At 36.6% G+C, this 23375-nt stretch overlaps 1 protein-coding gene across 1 annotated transcript in view; it reads right to left on the reverse strand.

Moving 5' to 3' along the window:
- Positions 1–23375, reverse strand: part of CFAP61 (cilia and flagella associated protein 61) — a 162241-nt gene that overhangs the window by 68656 nt on the left and 70210 nt on the right. Inside the window, exon 16 of the mRNA XM_058178325.1 lies at positions 10838–10965. Within this exon, the coding sequence (XP_058034308.1) occupies positions 10838–10965 (128 nt within the window). The remainder of the gene's footprint in view (positions 1–10837; positions 10966–23375) is intronic.

Consider the following 23375-nt stretch of genomic DNA (forward strand, 5'->3'; position numbering starts at 1 on the left):
CTGAAACAAAAAAATGACTTGAGGATCAAGCTTGTCTGAATGCACACATGTACACCTTCCCAAAGTAAGCTAAAGAATCAAATACATACATTAGTTGTACCACTTACAAGAGACTCATTAAAAATACACAATGAAATAATTCAAAACCATTTCCTGATGACAAATGCAATAGAACACAATCTTCACTATTTCTATGGAGTCATTAATGGATCAATCCTACATGAAATACATGAAGCAGATCTGGGCTTGGCCAGTAGCTAAATGAGCAACTGTTTGGGAACAGGTTTTTTTCCCCAAACCCAAAACTACCTCAGTTAAAGTATTGTAAATTCAAATGCATTCTGGAGAAATAAGCTTATAGGGAAAAATAGATAAGAATTATTCTATTCATGTTACCATTAAACATTAAAATCATCAGGTATATTTAGTAAATATACGTATACCACACTATTGTCCTCTATTAAATGATTGCTGCAAATATTTTGAGCACTATCTTTCATCATTATATCTTGCATTTATCATAGACACCATCTATTGTAATTGATTTCACAGCCAGGCAAGATAGAACATGTCCTATTTATCTCTGTCTAAACGTTCAATAATGCCAAGTGCATGGCAAGCCTCTGCATTGTTTTGTTTCGTATTATTTTCCCTCAATATAGAAAAAACAGTCTAAAAAGGGCACATATTTCAGTCAACTCATGTGGCAAAAGGCAGATAGCATAAAACAATAACAATTACTACAACATTCATTACATGTTAGCCCTGTGATCAGCAAGTAAGCACTAACTATTTAATTAGTCAACTAATTAGTGGCAGGCAACATGGAAGGCTCCTGACATTCTCAGACAAATGTAAAGATAAAAAGCCTAATTAAACAGCAAGCATTATGCTAGCTACTGCCAAACAAGACAGCTGTGCAGGATACTATGTAATACTGGGCTACCAGATAACAGGAGTTGTATCTGTTCTAAGTAGAGCTTAGAAACATGCAATTGCTAACCCATTATGATTGCTAAACAAATCTAAGGAACGAAAAAAAGATAAACTGAATAAGTGCTATATTCATTCTATCAACAATCTCAATCCTATTTAGCTGAACAGGACTTACTCTCAGGTCAACCAGAGGTGGGTTTCAGCAGGTTCTGACCAGTTCTGGAGAACCAGTAGTGGAAAGTTTGAGTAGTTTGGAGAACCGGTAGTAAAAATTCTGATTGGCCCTGCCCCCATCTATTCTCTGCCTCCCAAGTCCAGCTGATCTGGAGGAAATGGGGACTTTGCAGTAACCTTCCCCTGCACTGCGGAGGGAATGGAGATTTTACAGCATCCTTCCCCTGCCACACACCCCAAGCCACACCCACCAAGCAATGCCATGCCCACCAAGCCATGCCACACCCACCAAGCCACACGCACAGAACCGGTAGTAAAAAAATTTGAAACCCCCCACTGAGGTCAACGTGCCTATGATAGTTTGCGGTCTAAATTATTAGACAACATTATAATGATACCTGAAATCCAGATCAACACATCTAGAAGAAATCTGATAAGAAAAGCAAAGTTAAAGTTGCTCTTTCAGTTGCACAACTTACTATAGAAACGTAGAATGCTATAGGACAGGGGTGTCAAACTCGATTTCATTGAGGGCCGCATCAAGGTTGTGTTTGACCTCAGTGGGCTGGGATGGGCATGGCCAGGATGGGCATGGCCAGTTCAACATCACTCGGGTTGGGGGCACCTGTGGTAGCCTGACCGCTCTGTCAATGAAAACGGGCTCCTTAGCTCCATTTTCACCTGTTACAGTTTCTTGCAACCCTCTACCAGCAAAAACAGAGCTTGGGGGGAGCGGGAGGGGGCCTCCGTTTTTGCTGGCAAAGGCACCACGGGCTGGTCCTTCACTGTTTCCAGGGTGGCCCCATGGGCCAGAACTAAGCACCCTGCAGGCCGGATCCGACCCCTGGGCCTTGAGTTTGACACCCCTGCTATAGGACCTATAGGAACACTGTCAAATACTTTTTCAAATGCTTATGTATACAGTTTTTATTTTTATTTTTGTCTTCTTCATTATCAATATGAATGATAATGAATCAATGCTATCCTAAACATAAAAATGCAATTTTTGGGCAATTTATTGGACTAGTGTAGGGAAATTAGAAAATAACAGGTGGTTAAGGGATGATACTAAAATAAGACAAAGAGATACTTGCTACAAGGTATAGTGCAAATTCTTCTTTTTGCATCATAGCTGTGCTTCCTGCATTGTCTTTACTAAAGGAGTAAAAGTGATCCATTTAACAATGGGGCATAGAATTTTCCTTATTCTTTCTTGCCGAAACTCTCTGTTCTTCAATATTTCTACATTGTTAATATGATAGTAAATATAAACAACTGAATAAATAAAAACAATATGATCATTTGATTGTATCTTAATGTATAATCCTGAACATAAAAGGAAAATACAATTATTTTAAATAATTTAAAAAATGTTCTAAATATTGAAACATAAACTGTATAATTATGGGAAAATATCCCTAAGTAGCAGTTTAGATATTATATATTTATGGATGATAAGTGAAGCTTAGCTTTTTCTCTTGTGATATTTTCAAAATAATTTTTTCTTCCATATTTTATTCAGAATTGAACAGGTTTTATTTGGCCTTCCAATATTGTTTTTTTAGTAGCTTTATTATCACCTTTAAGCAAACTACATAATATATATAATTATGAATAGCTCTCTTGTTAGAAAACTAGCCATTCATAAAATATATCTCTTCTCAAAGGAGAGGTCAGTATGTTGGAAAATGATGGCAAAAGAGGTTATTAATAATATATTATAGTTAATATTTAAAAGTTAGAGCATCAATTGAATTTAACTGTCTATTCTTTTAGCTTTTTATGTATTATATGTTTTTCTGTTGTTTCTGACTGTGAACCGCCCTGAGTCCTTCGGGAGATGGGCGGTATACAAATATAATAATAAATAATAATAATAATAATAATAATAATAATAATAATAATAATAATAATAATAATAATAATAATAGGGGTGGCAAAACATTTCAAACCACAAATATTTCAAATTTGAGAAGTTTCATCTCAAACTTGAAACAACTTTAAGTTCAAAACAGGCTGAGGTATTCTGGGAGTTGAAGTCCACAAGTCTTAAAGTTGCCAAGGTTGGAGACCCCTGTTCCAGAAGAGTTCTGACACTGTTCTGACTATTCTGGAGGTCTTTCAAGCTTTAAATAATTCTGTAACATAGACAAAGCAGGTGTACAAAATATAAACATATTTTTCGTATATAAAACAGATTTTTTTTTTTTGGTAAGAAAAGCAGCACTTGATAAATGAGCCAAGTTCTTCCCCATGTTATTTTCATATACTAATCAAGCTTTGATACTTGAAGTAGGCTGGGCTGGAAAGAAAAATGTCTAATGATAAACATGAGTGGGAAAGATATAAAGATGTCCTTACTTTCTCACGCTTTGTTATACTTTGTAATTTATTATAAAAATGTAGTGAACCACTGCATTAGAGCAAATCATTTCGGCATGAATGTAACAGACCTATTTGCCCTTCTCCAGGGGCTTTTAGAGGAATTCAGCCAGTCTGACCTGACCTAATGTACACTGCCCAAATTAAATGTGATCTGAACATAGTTATACTCTGAATCACATCTCCAAATTATTTGTTCAAAGAAAATATATGTACTGAATAGTTCAAATATCATGAGATGTCAATCTTTAGCTGCATTTTACTCTAGGCTATTTAGCATGATATAGACAAGATGTTAAAGTCTCCATCTAAGTGCTATAATTAAGGTTAATCATGTATTTCTTTAACACGGTTGTTGTCTAGTAAATCAGAATAGAATTGCATCTGCCATTTGCAATCCACGTGCTTCACTGTAATCTGCAGAAGTGGATTTTTTAAAATATTTTTTTATTTTTTACAAACACATCGATGTGTGAATAGTGTGGCACCTGAGTCATACATTTCAATACAAATAAAATAGTATTAATCATATTTGTTTCATTTAACAAGTTTATATAATCCTTGTAATAATACACATATTTTTATTAAATTATAATCTTTCATTATTTAAACATTCAATATTTCAATGTGTCATTTCTATGCCAATCACCTATTCTAAGTGTCATACCTTTCAATACAAATAGAATATTATTAATCATATTTATTACTTTTAACAAGCTTATATAATTCTAATAGTACAAGCATTCATGCTAAATTGAAATCTTCCATTATTTGCTTGTTCAACTTATAATACTTTATTTAGTTATTCAATATTTCAATGTTAATTTTATTTCAATGTTAATTTTATGTCAATCACTATATTCTACATATCATACATTTTAATAAAAATAATTCTTTATCATATTTGTTGCATGTAGTAAATGTACACCTATTCATATTGAATTATAATATTTCATTATTTATTTAATCAATAGTTCCGATATATTCTTCTTATGCCAGTCACCATATTATGTAAGTATACTTAAATATGATATAATAATATAATATAATATAATAATCATTCAAATTTTAATTTCCCGTCTTACTATTACTTCTCCTTATTATATAAACATGTGCATTTTATTAATCCCCCTCACTCTAATCTCCATCCCTATTCTAACTTTGATTATACCACTACTGTATTTAAACATATTTCCTTTTTAACCATAATCTCTTACACACTTTAAAGCTTTAATTTTTTGTTTCTTAGCTTGCCTCCCATATTCCTCTCTTGGATCTTTATTTCTGCCTGCTTCCACATCATTTTAACCATTTCTCCCTTCTCTGCCCTTCTCAGTTGTCTAGTTTCCAAAATATCTACTCTTGCCCCTATCTCTCTCCTATAAAGAATCCTCCTGGTTTCTAGTTCCTTTTTAAATTTCCTTAGAATATTCTCCCCTTGGCTTGTGTCATCAATCCTTATTATTTTTGTTATTATCTGCTCCTTATCATCTTGTTTCATTTGTTTTGTCTGTTCCATTTTTTCATCTACTCTTTCAGTTAGTTCCTCCTCTTCCTGGCCGTCTTGATCACTCATTGTCTTTTGTGTTATATTTCCCAGCATGGAAATCCACGCTCTCTTTCGATTCATTATTTCCTTAAAATGCCTTGTCAGTGTCTCCCTTGTACTTTGGATTACCGATGCCATCTCTTCCCAAGTTCCACTCTTTTCTCCTTGATGAAGCATCTCGTTAGATTTTATTGTATCCTGTTTTGTCCAATAATCCAAAGACCATATATTTGAATCTATAGTCCCTTCTCAAAAGAATTCAATATTCTTAGTTCTTGTGTCCCAAAATTAATCAACCTGTTCCTCGGGATAAAATAGAATAGAATAGCAGAGTTGGAAGAGACCTTGGAGGTCTTCTAGTCCAACCCCCTGCTTAGGCAGGAAACCCTACACCACTTCAGACAAATGATTATCCAACATCTTCTTAAAAATTTCCAGTGTTGGAGCATTCACAACTTTTGTAGGCAAGTTGTTCCACTGATGAATTGTTCTGTCAGGAAATTTCTCCTTAGTTCTAGGCTGCTTCTCTCCTTGATTAGTTTCCACCCATTGCTTCTTGTTCTACCCGGAGGTGCTTTGGAGAATAGTTTGACTTCCTCTTCTTTGTGCAACCCCTGAAATATTAGAACACTGCTATCATGTGTCTCCTAGTCCATCTTTTCATTAAACTAGACATACTCAGTTCCTGCAACTGTTCCTCATATGTTTTAGCCTCCAGTTCCCTAATCATCTTTGTTGCTCTTCTCTGTACTCTTTCTAGAGTCTCAACATCTTTTTTACATCGTGACAATCAAAACTGGAAGCAGTGGCCTTACCAAGGCATTATAAAGTGGTATTAATACTTCACATGATCTTGATTCTATCCCTCTGTTAATGCAGCCCAGAACTGTGTTGGCTTTTTTGGCAGCTGCTGCACACTGCTGGCTCATATCTAAATGGTTATCCACTAGGACTCCAAGATCCCTCTCACAGTTACTACTATTGAGCAAGGTGCCACATATACTGTGGATTTTGTTTTTCTTGCCTAAATGTAGAACCTTACTTTTTTCATCATTGAATTTCATTAGATTGTGCCCAATGTTCAAGTCTGTCAAGATCCTTCAGTATTTTAAGCCTATCTTCTGGAGTGTTGGCTATTCCTGACAGTTTGGTGTCATCTGCAAATTTGATGAGTTCCCCATCTATCCCCTCGTCCAAGTCATTGATGAAGATATTGAAGAGTACTGGGCCTAAAACAGAGCCTTGGGCTACTCCACTGCATACTCCATGTACTCCACTGCACTCCATGTGGATGCAGTTCCATTGAGGACTACACATTGAGTGCAGTTGGTCAGCCAGTTACGAATCCATCTGGTGGTGATGCTGTCTAACCCACATTTTTCTACTTTATTAAGGTCTATTTTATCAAATGCTTTACTGAAATCCAAGTAAATTATATCGAAAGTATTCCTCTGGGTCCACTAATGTTATCACTTTGTCAAAGAATGCAATTAGATTAGTCTGGCATGATCTGTTTTTGACAAACCCATGTTGGCATTTGATTATTATGGATAGTCCCATACATTTTCCAGAACCTCCTCAGGTCCCTCTGTAAATTCAGTCTTGTATTGTAATCCTCAGGGGTCATTTTAATGATAATTTCTTTTGTATTATCACATTTAAATCCCAAATAATCAAATAATTCCAAGATTTTGGGAGTATGTTGTTCTTCCTTTTGCCAGTAGATGGTGCTCTTAGATCAGATTTCAATATTAACCAGTTTTCCATTTTCCTACATTATATATAAATAATGTTGATTTTTAAGTTGATAATTTTAGCATTTCAAAGTGCCTATCCAAAGCAGTGCCTATCTGCTTTGAAAGTCCAATTTTCTGTATTTTAGTGATTTTTCTGCCTTTTTCCCTTTAATTCTTTCCTTCAATTTTAAAGTTTTTTTCAGAATGCTAGGTCGCTGCTACTTTAAAAATAGTTGTGAACCTCTCTTTTCCTGGATATTCTTTTGGGGTTAACAGTTGAATAAAAAGAATTCTTCTCACCCAGTTCACACACTGTTCAGCAAAGTCCTCACCTGCATTGTACTTAGATGGTCATCTGCTTCCCCAGCTTCTTGGCAGCCATCTTAGACTGCCTCTTCTCCTCTTCATGGCATAGAGGAGATTGGCCAGGGTTCAGCAGAAGGATTGCAATCTCTACTGCGACCTCTCAGAGCATCCATCCGTAGCTTCACCACCCCTACCAGGCAGCTTTGGCTCCTTTCGGGGCTCACAAACAGGGAGAAGCCAGCAAAGGAACGGAGAGCTTCATTTTCTGTGACTGGTAATGCTGCGAAGCTCCACCCTTCTCTGGAAGTGGATTCTTTATAACTAGCTCTAGATCTTTCCTCTTTATTCTTGCCATCTTAATGGAAAACTCTGAATAAGAGATGAGAACTCTGTTTGTATGTCTGAAAACTGAATGTAATGGGACCAAATTTGGTAAGGTGAGAGAAGCTTCCAGAAGAAACATCAAAATAAAACAGGAACCAAATCTGGTTTGGACCTGCAGAGTAAAACATTCTAGAAAAAAATCCCCTAATGCAGTGATGGCTAACCTTTTTGCTGTCGCATACCAAAAGTGGGGGGAAGCTGGAGGGGTCACGCACATGCGAGCCCACACCCATAATTCAATGCACCCCATGCATGCACCCACAAACCCCACTTTTGGCATTATAGGCCCGTTTTTTGCCCTCCCCAGGTTCCAGAGGTTTTCTAGGAGCCTGGGGAGGGTGAAAACTGCCTCCCCCCCCCGGAGGCCCTCCGGAGGCCAGAAAAGAGCCTGACTTCCAATGGGACCGGAAGACCTGTTTTTCACCCTCCCTAGGCTCCTGAGGCTTTCTATGAACTTGGGGAGGGGGAAAAAGGCCTCCCCCCTGAGTTTCCCGGCTTCCGGTGGGCCCAGCAGGCCAAAAATCAACTGGCTGGTGCATGGAAGCACGCCAGAGCTGAACTAGGGCAACGCTCGCGTGCCCACAGATATGGCTCCGCATGCCACCTGTGGCATGCGTGCCTTAGGTTCGCCATCACGGCCCTAATGCCTCCTTATGAGAGAAGCAGTTGGGCAGTGACTTGGAATGCTGCTGGTTAGTCCATCCTAAGTCCCCCTCTCTCCTCCCTTGTCATGTAACCCAGAGCAGAACATATAGCATATGGCTTGCCCCGTTTCCCTGTACACAGAACACACATACAGTTGCAACAGAGGAAAGCAGAAACACACAATGCATATGGACTAATATACATGGATTTGTATAAACTGCTAAAAAAGTTTTTGGGAGGAATTCAAGAAGTCAAGCTCTGGGTGCTTTCTCTACTTTTCTCTTTTCAATCCAAAGGTATGTTGTAAATTCACATTATTTCCTTCAGACTGGTTATCTATCTGTCCATCATCAGGATAGCTTTCTGAAAACAACAGAATGGAACTAAATCTGGGCAGGGGAAGAAGATCAAGTATGCAAATGGTTGGATTCAACCAGAAGTTGCGGAGGAAAGAAATCTAGAAATAACATCCAATGTATTCTTATAGAAGAGGAAATTGGGAAAGCTTAGAACACTGCTGATTTCTCCATTCTAAGCCCCACTGATCATAGAACGCACACATGTGCAAACACATACACACACACACACACACACACACAAAGAAGGGTGGGGACAGCAGAAACATAGACACACATACACTATGTCACTTTGTTAACATAAGTTAACAACAATACCTTCTAAAGTCAGTCCTGGTAAAGAACTCTAGATGCCAGAAGAATTCCATGCTTCCCCTATCCTATTCATTATAAATAAATGAAAAAGAACCTTATGGGTATCTCAGATCTGGGTTTCTGGGTTCAAAGAAAGGAACTGCAACTTCTTGCATCTTTCTGTAGTTTAAATGAATAACAGAAACAAAGACCCAATTTGTTTGGTCCATAGTATTTTCAACAATATCATATAGATTGGAGAGTGAAGGAATTTTTGAATTACAATATGATATTATTTGAATGCTGTTGGGGTCTTGAAACATTCTCCAACTCAATCCTAGCAAGACTGTGAGTATTTGGACCGTTCTGGGTGGACATAGTGTGCAATCTGAGGGTCCTCCTAGAGTCATGGCTCCTGCTCAAAAGCAGGTGGCAGCTATGGCTAGGAAAGCCCTTACATAAGATACTTAAGATGATGCTCCAGATGCAAACATTCCTGGACCAGGAGACCCTGCTCATTGTCATCTATGGCTTTTCTTGTATAAATTACTGCAATGCAATCTACATAGAGCTGTCCCTAAATAACATTCAGAAGCTTCAATTAGTGCAGAATGTGGCTGCATGGGTAGTAAATAGTGCTGGATAGAGGGCACATGTAACACCACTACTACCTGAGCTGCATTAGCTACCAGTGTGTTTTACACTGCTACCCTTTAAGGTGCTGGTTGTCACTTTTACAGCACTACATGCCTTGGGACTGGATTACCTGAGGGACCCCTTTTTTTCCGTCTGATTTGGTCCAGCAGATCAGGCATGGTGCAGATTTCATCAGCCAAAATGTCAGCTGGCAGTGATAGGAAGATAAGCCTTTTCTGTTATAATGTGTATTTTCTCTTCAGAGATTAGAATGGCCCCAAACTGTTGGCTTTTCATAAGGCTTAAAAAACTTGTGTGTGTACTGGACCTGGGGCTACAAATGTATTAAAAGCCTTCTGTCTTGGGTGCACTGTTAATTAGTTAATTGTTTTGGTAACTGTATATTTAGCTTTGAATTATTTTTATTGTTTTTAAATGTTTTATTGTTTTAGAACTCTAACTACTCAGAGTCACTTGATTGAGATGGGTGGCTATAGAAAATAAATAAATAAACAGATAAACAAACAAACAAATACTGGCAAATGGTCCTGAACATTATGAACTGCTGGATGAATAGTGGACAAAATCAGGCTGAATTCAATTGACAAGGCTAACAGTTTAATATTATGCAAAGAGAAAGAATAGCAGACAAAGATACCATGTTTGGCAAGATTGAAATAAAATGTAAAAAAAAATTAGCATTGTAATTGATCAATGCAATAACTACAGCTATAGACTCAACTCTAGCAGGGATTAGCCACTTGACTGAAGAGCAAATACAACCCAGAACAAGGTTTCTATAAGTCAATATCAACTTGATGGCAACTAACAATAACAAAAAAAGTCTGGACCTCCAAATATTAGCTTGTAATTCCCACTATGTCTTAAAACATTGGCCTTCCTGGCTAAATCGAAAAACTAGAGATTGATGCTGTCCATGTCTGCTCTAATGTTTTCATTCTAAAGAGATCTTCCTTTTGGAACTACATCATCAGCATTGTGAATGCTAGTGATAATCACCACTACAAGCACAGCTATAATGTATGCCATATACAAAGGAAAGTCAACTTGATTGTCTTTAACACTGAGTGGAAGGAAGCAGTACCATGTGTACATTAACAAGCATAGAGACTTTAGATCACAGCAATATAGACAGGTTAGATAAATTGTAATAGCTAAGGTGCCAGACATGAAAGGCTGACATACAGTTTGACTCTTATCTTTAACTATGAAAACGCCCTGGGTGACTTTGAACAAGTCATTTATTCAAAGCCTAACCTAACTCAAGAGTTATTATTTTAGACACAAAACAAGGTGAGACTTACAAGTATATAACACCGAGCTTTCATTAAAAAGATGAGGCATAAATGAAATAATTGAATGAACAAATATAGTGAAAAATTGTCCAGTCTGAAATTAAATGACATCTAAAAACTTACCAAAAAATCAGTGTCTCCAGGAAGGAGATTCCTACATTTGATGATCCAACAACTACTATCCTACAATTGACAGATACCTTAGGCTCCAAGGACAATTTCCGATTGAAATGATACAGTGCATACTTTAACTGTATGAGGAATAAAAAACAAAAAGATGTTATTTAGTATATTTAGACATGGACACAACAATATGTGAAACTTTCAAATTGTAGACCAACATAATTGGGAATCTAGAGAAACAAATATTCAGAGATATCCTTCTACTTTTTCCCAAAGGATTCCAATTTGCTATGAAATATGTTGAAATTGTCAAAATTGCTTTAAATCCTTGAGGAGAAAAAGGTTCAGGAAGGATGGAAATTTGAATGGAACAAAATACTGAAGGTACAACCATATTCCCTGCAACACAAAATGGGAGAAATCCATAGACCCCAAAGTGGATATATGCAGAGGTGTTTAAAATGCTGAGCAAAAAAAAGTTGTATAGAAAGTGGGAGAAGAAAATCATTATTGAAGAAGAATACCAAGTAGTTTCCAGAAACAGAAAAGCTAAAGCACAGAATGAAGCTTGTGAGAAATCTCCAAAATGGAAATGGGGTTCTTGTTACAGTATTACCACTGGGAGAAGGAAGAAATTGCAGTTTAGGATTAGGTGAGTTACTTGAGGCAAAATCTGCAGTAGTTATGTGAACAAAGTTTTCATTATTTATATAAAATATCATAGGGGGAATATGGCAATACTGGATTCAGGAAGCAACAGTTGTCATAAGTTTGAAACACCACAGGCAAATTTTAACATTTTCTTACTACAAACACCCAGTCAAAATCAAAATTAGCAACAAAGCTGGTTCTAAAAACTTGCCAGGACTCTTTCTTTCCTTGTTCACGTAATCTTGTATATATATATATAGGTTTTTGGTTATTCGGGTTTTCTCCCGCATAAAATTGGAAGTATCTTGGCGACGTTTTGACGAAGTCTTATTCATCATCTTCAGGCTGGTGTTTACAGCTTTGTGCTTCTAGGAGCTTCTAGTGCTCCTAGAAGGAATGACACCAGACCCACACTCACGAGGTCCACACAGGATGTCACCACCACACATCCACCCAGAAAGCAGACCCAAACCCACACTGATCATGAAGCACGACCAAGGACCAGAAGCCAGACCACAGCTGCAACATTAGCCATTTCAAACCCTTCCAATCCATACATGCAGTAGACTGACACCCACTATGAAGATGTAGCACGACCACGACCATGAAGCCAAACAACAGCAATGCAGCTCACCAACTCAAATCCCCCTGCAACTCAGACTAATCTGAGCACAATCAAGCCCCCACCCAAACAGGACACCCCCCCATCCAATCAGAGCACAAAAAAACCCCATCCAATCAGAGCACAGCCAAGCTCCCACCCAATCAGTTCAAACCCCCACTAGCAGTTAAAAAGGAAGAAACAGCTGCAATCACACATTGCTCCCAGAAGCACGAAGCTGAAGCTTGAAGATGACGAATGAGACTTCGTCGAAATGTCACCAAGACACTTCCAATTTTACGTGGGAGAAAACCCGAATAACCAAAGACCTACATACATATATATATGTATATATACACACACACACATATATACACACCTTTTATAAAAATAATATTAAGCAACCAATTCACATAGCAATGCTAATATCCACTAATTTGTTAATCTATACCGAATTCCAGTTCATGCAGTTCAGGTCTGTCACTTTTGTGCAAGAGAAAATACAGCGAAATTATGTAACATTTTTATCAGCACTGCAATCCATATGAATCATCATCATCTTCATTCCACCCTTTATTTATATGGGGCACAGATGAAACTATGGCATAAATTAAACAAAGAATATTTCATTTGGATCAACATAAGGACACATAAAAATTCCAACAGAAGAGAATATTTGAATTTCTCAGGGTTGAAATGAGGTTTCCTTGGTGCTCTCGAGGTCCCCCTGCAAAGCAGGGATCAGGGACTAAACCACATTTCCCTCAGCACTGAATGGAACCAGCTCCAAAGAAAGAAGGAGAATTACAACAGAACTCCAACACCCTAAGCTAGTTCAGAAAGATTCCAAGATCAATGGGTATCAAAGGCTGCCAAGATATCAAGGAGGACCAAGATGGATACATTACCCCCATTTTGAGCTGCCACATCACCAAGTGCAACCAAACTTGTCTCAATACAACATAAGCAACTGTGATTGAAGATGTCTCAAACCAGTATCCAGTTTGAAATTAGACAGGAAGGGGTCCAGAAGATCCTTTTCCTCCAAGATCCTTTGAGTGGTAGACTGAACACTTTCTCAACAACCTTTCCCAGAAAGGAGGCTTAGAAACTGTACAGAAATAGTCCAAACCTATCTGATAATCTTAATTTCTGATCTTCCATACTCTAGATGGCAGTCAGTCTGTTACAATCGCTATGATTCCATAGAAATGCTATTTTTTTTTGTATTACACATATGGGTAAATATTTTTTTTTCAACAGAAGAACAGACTTTTTCTGCCCCTTGTAACATTCCAGATGGAAATACAACTGCTTTTTAAATTTTATGTGACACTGCGAGACCTACTATGACTTCATGTTCAAAATCACATTTGGAAATCTTTAGGTGGTAAGACTTCTATAAATGCTTTAATGAGTAATGAGTAATTAATGCAGTGAGATATCAATCCCAGTTTTATAATAATATTTGATAAGCCTTTGAAAATCCAAAATAAAGGATTTCATGAAATTCGGTAAATTTATTTTATGTGAGGGAGTAGCTGGCTATCCATTACTATTAGTACTGTGTGTTAGAGATGAAATGTTTGTGCATTATCTCCCCAATATGAGCTATTATTTTCTCTGCCAACTGATTCTGTGTCATTCCTTCTGTCAGTTGTTCAAAAATAGCAGCACTATAGAATACTCTTCTATACAGTTCTTGTTGGTAAAATTTATAATACAATGCCCCAATTTTAACTTTCAGCATGCACATAATTCTTAACACTAATCCTTAATATAGACAATGCCATCTCTTCCAACTGGCAAATCTTAAAAGAAACCTCTGAGATTCCTTAGCTCAGGAAATTCTTCATCTTGTAGCCAACAAATAAATGAACTTTTTAATTCAAAAAGAGAATTACAGGCTTACTCAGCTTTTACAACACCAATAGTAACCCCATGTTTTTCACTACTTTACCACACTGTATACAATTAAAACATTTATTTGTTTATTTATTTATTTATGCAGGAACCCAGATGAAATCAAAACAATTCAGTTCCTCTCAAACTCTTGCCAGAACTCCTGCATTTGCCTCATCTTTCTGCAGTACCAGTTTGCCCACAAATCATATTAATCCTACAATCAGACTATCAGTCAACACTCCAGCCCGACCTTAGCTATATAGCACTAATAACAGCAAATGACATTGCCCGTTGCAAAACATATAGAATTAGTTTTGTAATTCATAGTACAATCTATTCTTTAGTACTGTGCAGTTGTTTTTTAAAAGGATTTGAAAGTCAAGACATTTGATATTTAGGGAGATTAGAGCCAGGTTTGACTACTGCCTTTTTATTTAACAGCATATCCCCAAAATGATAAATGATTCTTTGGCTAACTATGAGAGCCCTAAAGTTGTGTCAGGATCTCTTATGTGATTTATCATCAAGATTAAAGTACTAAGAGAAGTTTGAAGTTTTGGAATTGGGTCTCACTAGTAAACTATTGGACTTTTTGAACTGTTTTTGAGAGCATATTATTGAGGCAGATTTGAGATACTGTTCAGACACACCCATTGCTCACTATACTTTTTTGTAAGAAACACTGGAATAAAAGTTCAAATATGAGGATGTAGACTATATTTCTCAAGAAAATATTTTTTCAAAAATGTATATGCATGCTTGGCTTATTGGAGACTGAAAAATATCTTCAAATTTACGTTTTTTTCTGATAATATTTGGCAGTGCAATCATGACATCCAGTGGCCAATGTCAGTTAAGATTAATCTGAGTTAAATGACTTTATTACAATGATGCTATAAGTAAATTGCAAATTGTTTGATTACTCAGTGATCGGGATTACATTTTATAGTAACAAAAGATATAGCCTTAGTTTATTGAACAAGTTGCATGAGGTGACTTCACACAACACAGTAATGTACTAAACAAAAGAACAAGGTTTATGAAATAAGTTAAATCAATCAGCATACAAGATGAACTCTCTGAATTGGTGAACTGTGCTAAGACATGGTTTGTTTTAGCCATGATATATACAATAGGTCACAATAACTGAATTCATACGTTTCCAAAAAATTTAGAAACTAAGTATCTAAACTTGCTCTATGCTAGAGACTGAAGGAAGTAAATGAGAAAAATGCTTGCAATTTAAATATTGTTCCTTCATGCACTGTCAGGTAAGTTTCAAGAGTGAGAGAAGTCATCATTCTCCTTTCCTACTAGAGAAGCTTTCTTCCACAATTATATAAATTCAAAGCACTCGGATTTGAATCTGGAAATTACCTTAGCTAGGTTCAGGTTATTTAGAGGAGGGAGAAAATAGCAAAAAGGAGGAACTCCAAAAAGGGAAAAGATTAGGGTTTGGAAGATATATGTCATAAACTTATTGTAAATATAAACTTCCTCTGAGAGAAGACCAAAAGGAAAATGAGTAAAAAAAAGACTTAATATGAAGGCATCATGTGACAAGTTTCTAATTTATTTATTTTAGTTATAAAATTTACAGAGCTCAATCAAAGTGATTTTGGGTGACATACAATAGAGTCAAAGATTTAATAAATCTAACATTCAATAAAATCAGTAAAACAGTAAACACAGAAAAAACAAAATAAGTAAAGCAAGATCACAAGAGGGGAGATATTGCATACAACACTGCCAGGGCATAGGCTCTCTCTTTACAGGAAATCTAGGCTAGTTGAAATAATCTAGGCCAATGATGGCTAACCTTTTCTGGACCAAGTGCCCAAAGTGCCCGAATCCCCAAGATGCAAGCCACACACAGCTCCCATGTATGGCCCTGCTCCCTGTGAATGTGCGCATGCCCCCTCCATGCACCCCGGCCCACGTGCATGTGCGTGTCCCCCACATGCGCCCTGCTCCCCTGCACATGCACATGCCCCACACACATGCCCTGCCCCTGCACGTGCCCCACCCCCCACCCATGTGCAGCAAAGAGTCGAAGACTAGCTGAACTGGGGCAAGGGCTCGTGTGCCATCGGAGAGTGTGCTGCGTGCCACCTCTGGCACATGTGCCATAGATTTGCCATCATGGATCTAGGCTTTAAGAGTTTTCCAGAAGGTCACATGGATTGGGACCAATATCTTTCCTTCAGGAGAAATGATGTTTCAGATGGTGGGTGCCATAGCAGAAAAAAGCTTTTCTCCTAGGTCCTATCAGATGGAGCTCCCTTGCAGACCGGACTCTCACATCATGCTCTTCCTACTCGATCTGATAACACAGGTAGATGTAATCAGGAAGAGGTGGTCCCTCAAGTAACCAGGTCCCATGCCATGTAGGGCTTTAAATGTCAAAATCAGCACTTGGAATTGGACACCGAAGCAAATCAGCAGTCAATGCAGCTTTTAGAGCAAAGGTGTAATATGCCCTTCTAGGAGCACATATAACTTCCTGTGCTACTGTATTCTAGACCACTGAACCTTCCAGACACTCTTCAAGATCAGCCTCAGAGAGAGTTCATTGCAATAGTCCACTTGGGAGGTGACCAGGGCATGAGTAATTGTGATCCCAGCCTTGCGATCCAGGAACAGGTATAAGTGGCATACAAGTTGCACAAAAGACCATCCACGCCACAATGCCATCTACTCTTCAAGCAGAGTTGTGAGTTTAAAATGGCACAACCAATACATTAAACTTATTTTATTTGCCATATAATAGCTCCAGTTACAACAGCTCTCATGTGTAAAAAGTTAGTTTTTCACCAGTACAGCAACTTGCTCCAAGAAGTTAAAAATTTGGCTAGTATCATGTCATAATGTTGCTTTATCCTTATAAAATATAACATACATTACCCCAAAAGATATATTCAGACATCACAATATGTTAACCATCAAGTTCCACCTTAATTATATTCTGCTATTATTGAATGAAATGGTAATCATTAACTAATGCACAACAGAAAAAAGATTTATTATCTTGATTACTGGAATTGGGGCTTATGTTGAGATGAGTCATTCCTGCTGTGACCACCTGTCACATTGTTTCCACCTGGGAAGACAGGCTGCCTTTCTGTTACTTTTCTGCATCTCCTAATAAGAGGCCATTTCTAATGTGAAAGGCAAGATATTAATTTTGAATATGACCAATCAGTTCTGTGGAGTTAAAAATGAATATTTTATTTTTAAATTCAGAAGATTGATGTCATAAAAATTCATGGACATGTGCAGAATTTTTTTTGTCAGTACAGTATTACAAATATAGTAAGAAATTTCTTCCATCTTTTTGTATATCTAGCCATATTTTTCTGCCCATTTTTATCTACAAAATGCTTATTGAATTTGGGTTCCTTTTCCAAATAAAAGTACCCAAAAGATACTATAGCAGAAAATATCATTTTAGTAACAGGGAGTAGCAACAAAGCACATCAGTTCTTCTGATATAAACACTACCATTATTCCTTTTGCTTCCCCCAAGTGTTGGAGAAAACTTTAGAATTCTCCTGCTCTTAGGAGAAATTACTGAAATTACTTCTGCCATTACTCATTCTTTCTTCCTCAAGGAGGTCTCTCTTTCCTTGAGCAAAGAAGGATGAAAAAGAAGACTAATACTGTATTTTAAGTCTTAGAGAATCAGGATGGTTTAAGGCAGGGAGACCCAAGTTCTGATCCATCCTTATTCATGGAAACTCACTGGAAGATTTTGCACCAATTGCTCCCACTCAGCTCAACCTACCTCATAGCAATGATGTTGTGTGGAAAAAGTAGAAAAAGCATTATGAATAATATCTTGAGTTCCTGAATGAAAGACGGGATATAAATCAAACAAACAAACAAACAAACAAACAATAATACTTAATATTTTAAACTCCTTTATGATTTCTGAGCATATGGTAATAGAGAAGGGAATATTTTCTACACAAGTACTTATTTTACTGAACACTATTTTAGATGAAATGCAAAATGCATTTTGCAGAAAGCAAAATGGCTATCTGAGGAAGCTTTGCAAATAGTTGAAAGATACACCCAAATGAATGCAGAATTCCAAAGAATAGCTAGTAGAGATAAGAATGCCTTCTTAAATTAACAGAGCAAAGAAATAAAAGAAAACAATAGAATAAGGAGGACCAGAGATCTCTTCAAGAAAATTGGAGAGATGAAGGAAATGTTTCATGCAAAGATGGGCATGATAAAGGACCAAAATGGCAGGGACCTAACAGAGGCAGAAGAGATTAAGAAGAGGTAGCAAAATTACACAGAAGAACTATACAAGAATGAGCTTAATGTCCCTGATAACCATGATGGGGTGGCCACTGACCTCGACCTTGAGCAACAACAAAGCTAGTGGAGGAGACAGTATTCCAGCTGAGCTATTCAAAATCTTAAAAGACAATGTAGTAAAAGTGCTACACTCAATTTGCCAACAAATTTGGAAAACTCACAGTGGCCACAGTATTGGAAAAGGTCAGTTTACATTCTAATTCCAAAGAAAGGCAATGCCAAAGAATGTTCAAACTATCCCACTATTGCACTCATTTCACATGCTAGTAAAGTTATGCTTAAAATCCTGAAAGCTAGGCTGCAGCAGTATGTGGATTGAGAATTACGAGAAGTACAGGCAGGATTTCGAAGAGACAGAGAAACTAGAGATCAAACTGCCAACATACGCTGGATCATGGAGAAAGCTAGGGAGTTCCAGAAAAACATCTATTTCTGCTTCATTGACTATGCTAAAGCCTTTGATTGCGTGGATCACAACCAATTGTGTCAAGTTCTTAAAGAGATGGGAGTACTAGACCATCTTATTTGCCTCTTGAGAAACCTATATGTGGGTCAAGAAGCAACAGTAAGAACTGGACATGAAACTACTGATTGGTTCAAAATTGGGAAAGTCTGGCAAGGCTGTATACTGTCTCCTTGCCTATTTAACTTATATGCAAAGCACATCATGAGAAAGGCAGGGTTAGATGAATCATATGTTGGAATTAAGATTGCTGGGAGAAATATCAACAACCTCAAATATGCAAATGATGCCACTCTAATGGCAGAAAGCAAAGAGGAACTAAAGAGCCTCTTGATGGGGGTGAAGAAGGAGAGTGCAAATGTTGGCTTGAAACTCAACATTAAGAAAACTAAGATCATGGTATCCAGCCCTCTCAATTCCTGGCAAGTAGATGGGGAAGAAATGGAGGTAGTGACAGACTTTATTTTCCTGGGCTCTAAGATCACTGCAGATAGGGACTGCAGCCAAGAAATTAAAAGACACTGTCAGTTTTGGAAGGTAATTTTCTTTTTGCTTCTTAATTGCCACATATGTTAGCTGGGGAAGTTGGGAGGGGGTTGTTGTTGGAGCAGCAGAAAGTTAGTCATAACAACATTCCGTATTCAAGAACTTTTGCCTGCATCTGATGTAGACTGCCTGAAGATTGTATCCAGTTGAGTGTGAAGAGTTGATTGGACAATGTGATGAACTTGTGGGTGTGGGGCAGGGCTGTGAACAGTCAACTGGGTGTGGAAAACCTGGAAGCTTTCAGTTTCGGGTTTTCCCAGCTGTGCCAACATGACATCTCTAATAAATTGGAACTTTGAAGAACCTCAAGCCTCAGAGCTTTATTTCGTTGGGGGTGTTCCTTGGAACCTTGACAGACACTTGCTCCTGGGGAGGAAAGCTATGGCAAATCTAGACAGTGTACTAAAAAACAGAGACATCACCCTACCAACAAAAGTGCGTATAGCCAAGGCTATGATTTTTCCAGTTGCAATGTATGGCTGTGAAAGTTGAACTATAAGAAAGGCTGAGCGCCAAAGAATTGAGGCCTTTGAACTATGGTGCTAGAGAAGACTCCCGTGAGTCCCTTGGACTGCAAGGCGATCAAACCAGTCAGTCTTAGAGGAGATCAACCCTGACTGCTCTTTAGAAGGCCAGATCCTGAAGATGAAACTGAAATACTTTGGCCACCTAATGAGAAAGAAGGACTCACTGGAGAAGAACCTAATGCTGGGAAAGATTGAGGATAAAAGAAGGGGACAACAGAGAATGTGGTTTCTGGATGGAGTCACCGAAGCAGTAGGCGTGAGCTTACTCCAGCGGATGGTAGAGGATTGGAAGGCCTGGAGGAATGTTGTCCATGAGGTTGCAATTGGTGGGACACGACTTTGCAACTAACAACAATTTTATATGATCAACTTGGCATGAGTGAAAATATGTATTTTGATTCAAATGTTTATAAAAATATAACAGATTATTAGTTTGTATTTTGAATTTACCTTAAAAGTTTTATAATTTCAGAAATTTAAGAAATTTGAAACAAAATGATCTTTGAAATAGAAACCTTACTTTTAATATACCCATGATTTTAATATACCCATGACTCAAACCATGATACTTTTGCTTATAATGTTTGGTATTTCTAGTTGACTAAAAATTCATTTTGGGAGATCTTTGCCTTGAAAATAAGACAGGAGATATTTGCTGCACAAACCCAATAGACAGAAATTTCCTGACAATTAGAACAATTAATCAGAGGAACACCTTGCCTGCAGAAATTGTGAATGCTCCAAAACTGGAAATTTTTAAGATGTTGGATAATCATTTGTCTGAAGTTGTGTAAAGTTTCCTGCCTAAGCAGGGGGTTGGACTAGAAGATCTCCAAGGTCCCTTCCAACTCTGTTATTCTATTCTATGCTTGCTGGGATTTAATCTGTCAAACTCAGATTGATTTCTCAAGGCACACTTTAGTTCCATGTTTCCCAAAGTCTACAAGTTATGTAAAATAACTATTTTCCAATTTTATTTATTTTATTTTATTTTATTAGATTTTTATACCGCCCTTCTCCCGAAGGACTCAGGGCGGTGTACAGCCAAGTATTTAAAAAGCCCACAATATACATATTAAAAACAAAACTAAAACAAGCATATTACAATTGGCCGAGAATTTAAAACAATTTAAAATTTTAAAATTATAAATAGTCCCAATTAAAATTAATAAGACATTTAAAACTTTCAAGCCAGTCCCGCTTGAATAAATAGGTGCGTTTTCAGCTCATCATTTTTTCAACAATGATTGAAATTCAGCAACAGCTAACTTTCCTTGCTGAGGATTCAAATTCTGAACATGCATACAGGATAAATACAATATAAAAATATAAACAGAGTTTCCAATAATCAAAAATGACTAAAATTAATGTTAAAAATTAAATGTTATAACCCTTTTATATTTACACTTCATACTGTATAATTCAACAATGCAAATGTATAATGACATATCACAGAAAGAGTAAGGTTTGCTTCTAAATATGTTCTTTAGATGATACTTAGAAATAATATTTGACAAAGAATATTTATTTTCCATATCTAAACAGCCTTCACACTGAGAAAGAAATCAACTTAACCAACTGCAGGCCAGCATGAATATTCCAGTTTACAGCAAATAATGTCAGCATCTCTATATTACCGACATCATATTTGCCAAGTGATGAGAGGTCACCTTACTGTTAATTTCACACATGCACATAAGTAGTAAACATTCAGAGCATTCTTCTTAATGAGGCCATCTGGTGCTTCCTCATAACTGTGTAATGTTTAAGCTTCCAAACAAAATCTAATGGCAATAATACACAAAATCCACTGACATTTACACTGAGGAAATTTACAGCCAGCCATCAGCTTAGAACAAATGTATCTGCGTGACAACTAGTGGTATAAAATCATCAGCTATCTGAGACAAGAATAAATAACTAGTTTTGACTCATGCCTCTTCTATAGAAATCATTAATAACCTAATGTTGGAAATTTTTGAGTAATAATTGCTCCTTGAAAAAAAATTGTTAAACAAAATTATTTTGATATGAAAATATTATAGTGTTTTTTAAACAATTTATTTTAAGTCTGCAATCTTTAATACATGTATTAGGCAATAAGTTCCGTTTAATTCATTGGGACCTATGTTGATCCCTATATAGCTGAGCTCCATATCTCTTATTTTAAGTTTATTTTTATAAATATTGAAAATTCCCTTTTTTTCTCAAGACAATAATCTTCGCCTTTTTGTCATTGGGGTTTGGGTGCGGTAGCATGTATTGTAAAAGTGCTTTAGCAATCAGCCACTTGCTACAGCAAAAGCCCTCCATACCATTTTGAATTAAAAAATAAGTGACAGAGAAGAGGACCATTCATTCAGTTCCTGGCTATGAACTCACCCTGTACTTCATTCAGGAGTCTGACATTTATCCGTTTGTAGTCAGCCTTAGCAGTCCCAGTGCTCATTTGTGATGCTTCATAGTTATTCCCACATTCTTTAACCAACATACAAATCAAGATGTTAGTAATGCATTAAGTTAACTCCAATTACCATTCATGTCTCAGAAGGCCAACAAATTTGAAAGTAAGTGCTTAATAGCTATGCAATATAAATTATTGTTTTTTCCCGAGCCTCATATTTTACTATGATTTAAAAGTAACAGTCACTCAAGCATGGGATGAGGCAGGAGGTATTCAAGCTACGATTGAAGCAATTCAGCTACTCTAATCACTTCCTCAAATATTCCACTGATGAAATTATGCCTAATGTATACTCACAGGGCAAAATTTCTCAAGCAAAATTAGTACTTTTAAGTCTTAATTGTTCATTAAATCTATATTAATATTCACAATTGACCCTCATCACCGAAGTATCAAGAACAATTATATTTCCTGGTTTAGAGAAAAAAATGATTTATTCAAAAAAGAAAGGAAGGCAAATATCTCTAGAGTACAATTGCAAAGCCATTATACCTAAATAAGATATATGAACATCTCAAATTTCCAGCAATTTCCTAAAACAAGTTTACAATAAAACCACAGAAAAAGGGGACTTAATGAAACAGTTGAGAAAAATCCATAAAACAGTGAGTTTTTGTCTATGTTAAGAAACAGAGTAGCCAGAAAATAGATGAGCAAAAAAAGAACAGAGTTTCATTTTGTCAAGTTATAAATACTTGAAATGTTTTCTCTGTGTTACAGAAATTCATACTGTATATTAACAGGACAAACTTGTATAATTGTGAGCAATCTGTCTAATATTTTTCAAATCTGTTATTGATAATTTCCTTTGGACAGCCATGAAACTTATAAAAATAATTTCTTAAAATTTATATCATTATGTATTAATCATAATACATAATGATCCCAACATATATATCATTTTAAAAATCTATTTTTATTTTATTAAAAAAAAGTTAAAATACAAAACACCGTTTTTTAAAGAGAAAACAAAGAAACAAAAAGAAAAACAAAACAGAGAAGACATTAAAAAGAAAAAGATGCATTAAAAAAACTAACATATTTACACATAT

The sequence above is a fragment of the Ahaetulla prasina genome, chromosome 3, assembly GCF_028640845.1.
Source record: "Ahaetulla prasina isolate Xishuangbanna chromosome 3, ASM2864084v1, whole genome shotgun sequence".
NCBI classification, from domain to species: domain Eukaryota; kingdom Metazoa; phylum Chordata; class Lepidosauria; order Squamata; family Colubridae; genus Ahaetulla; species Ahaetulla prasina.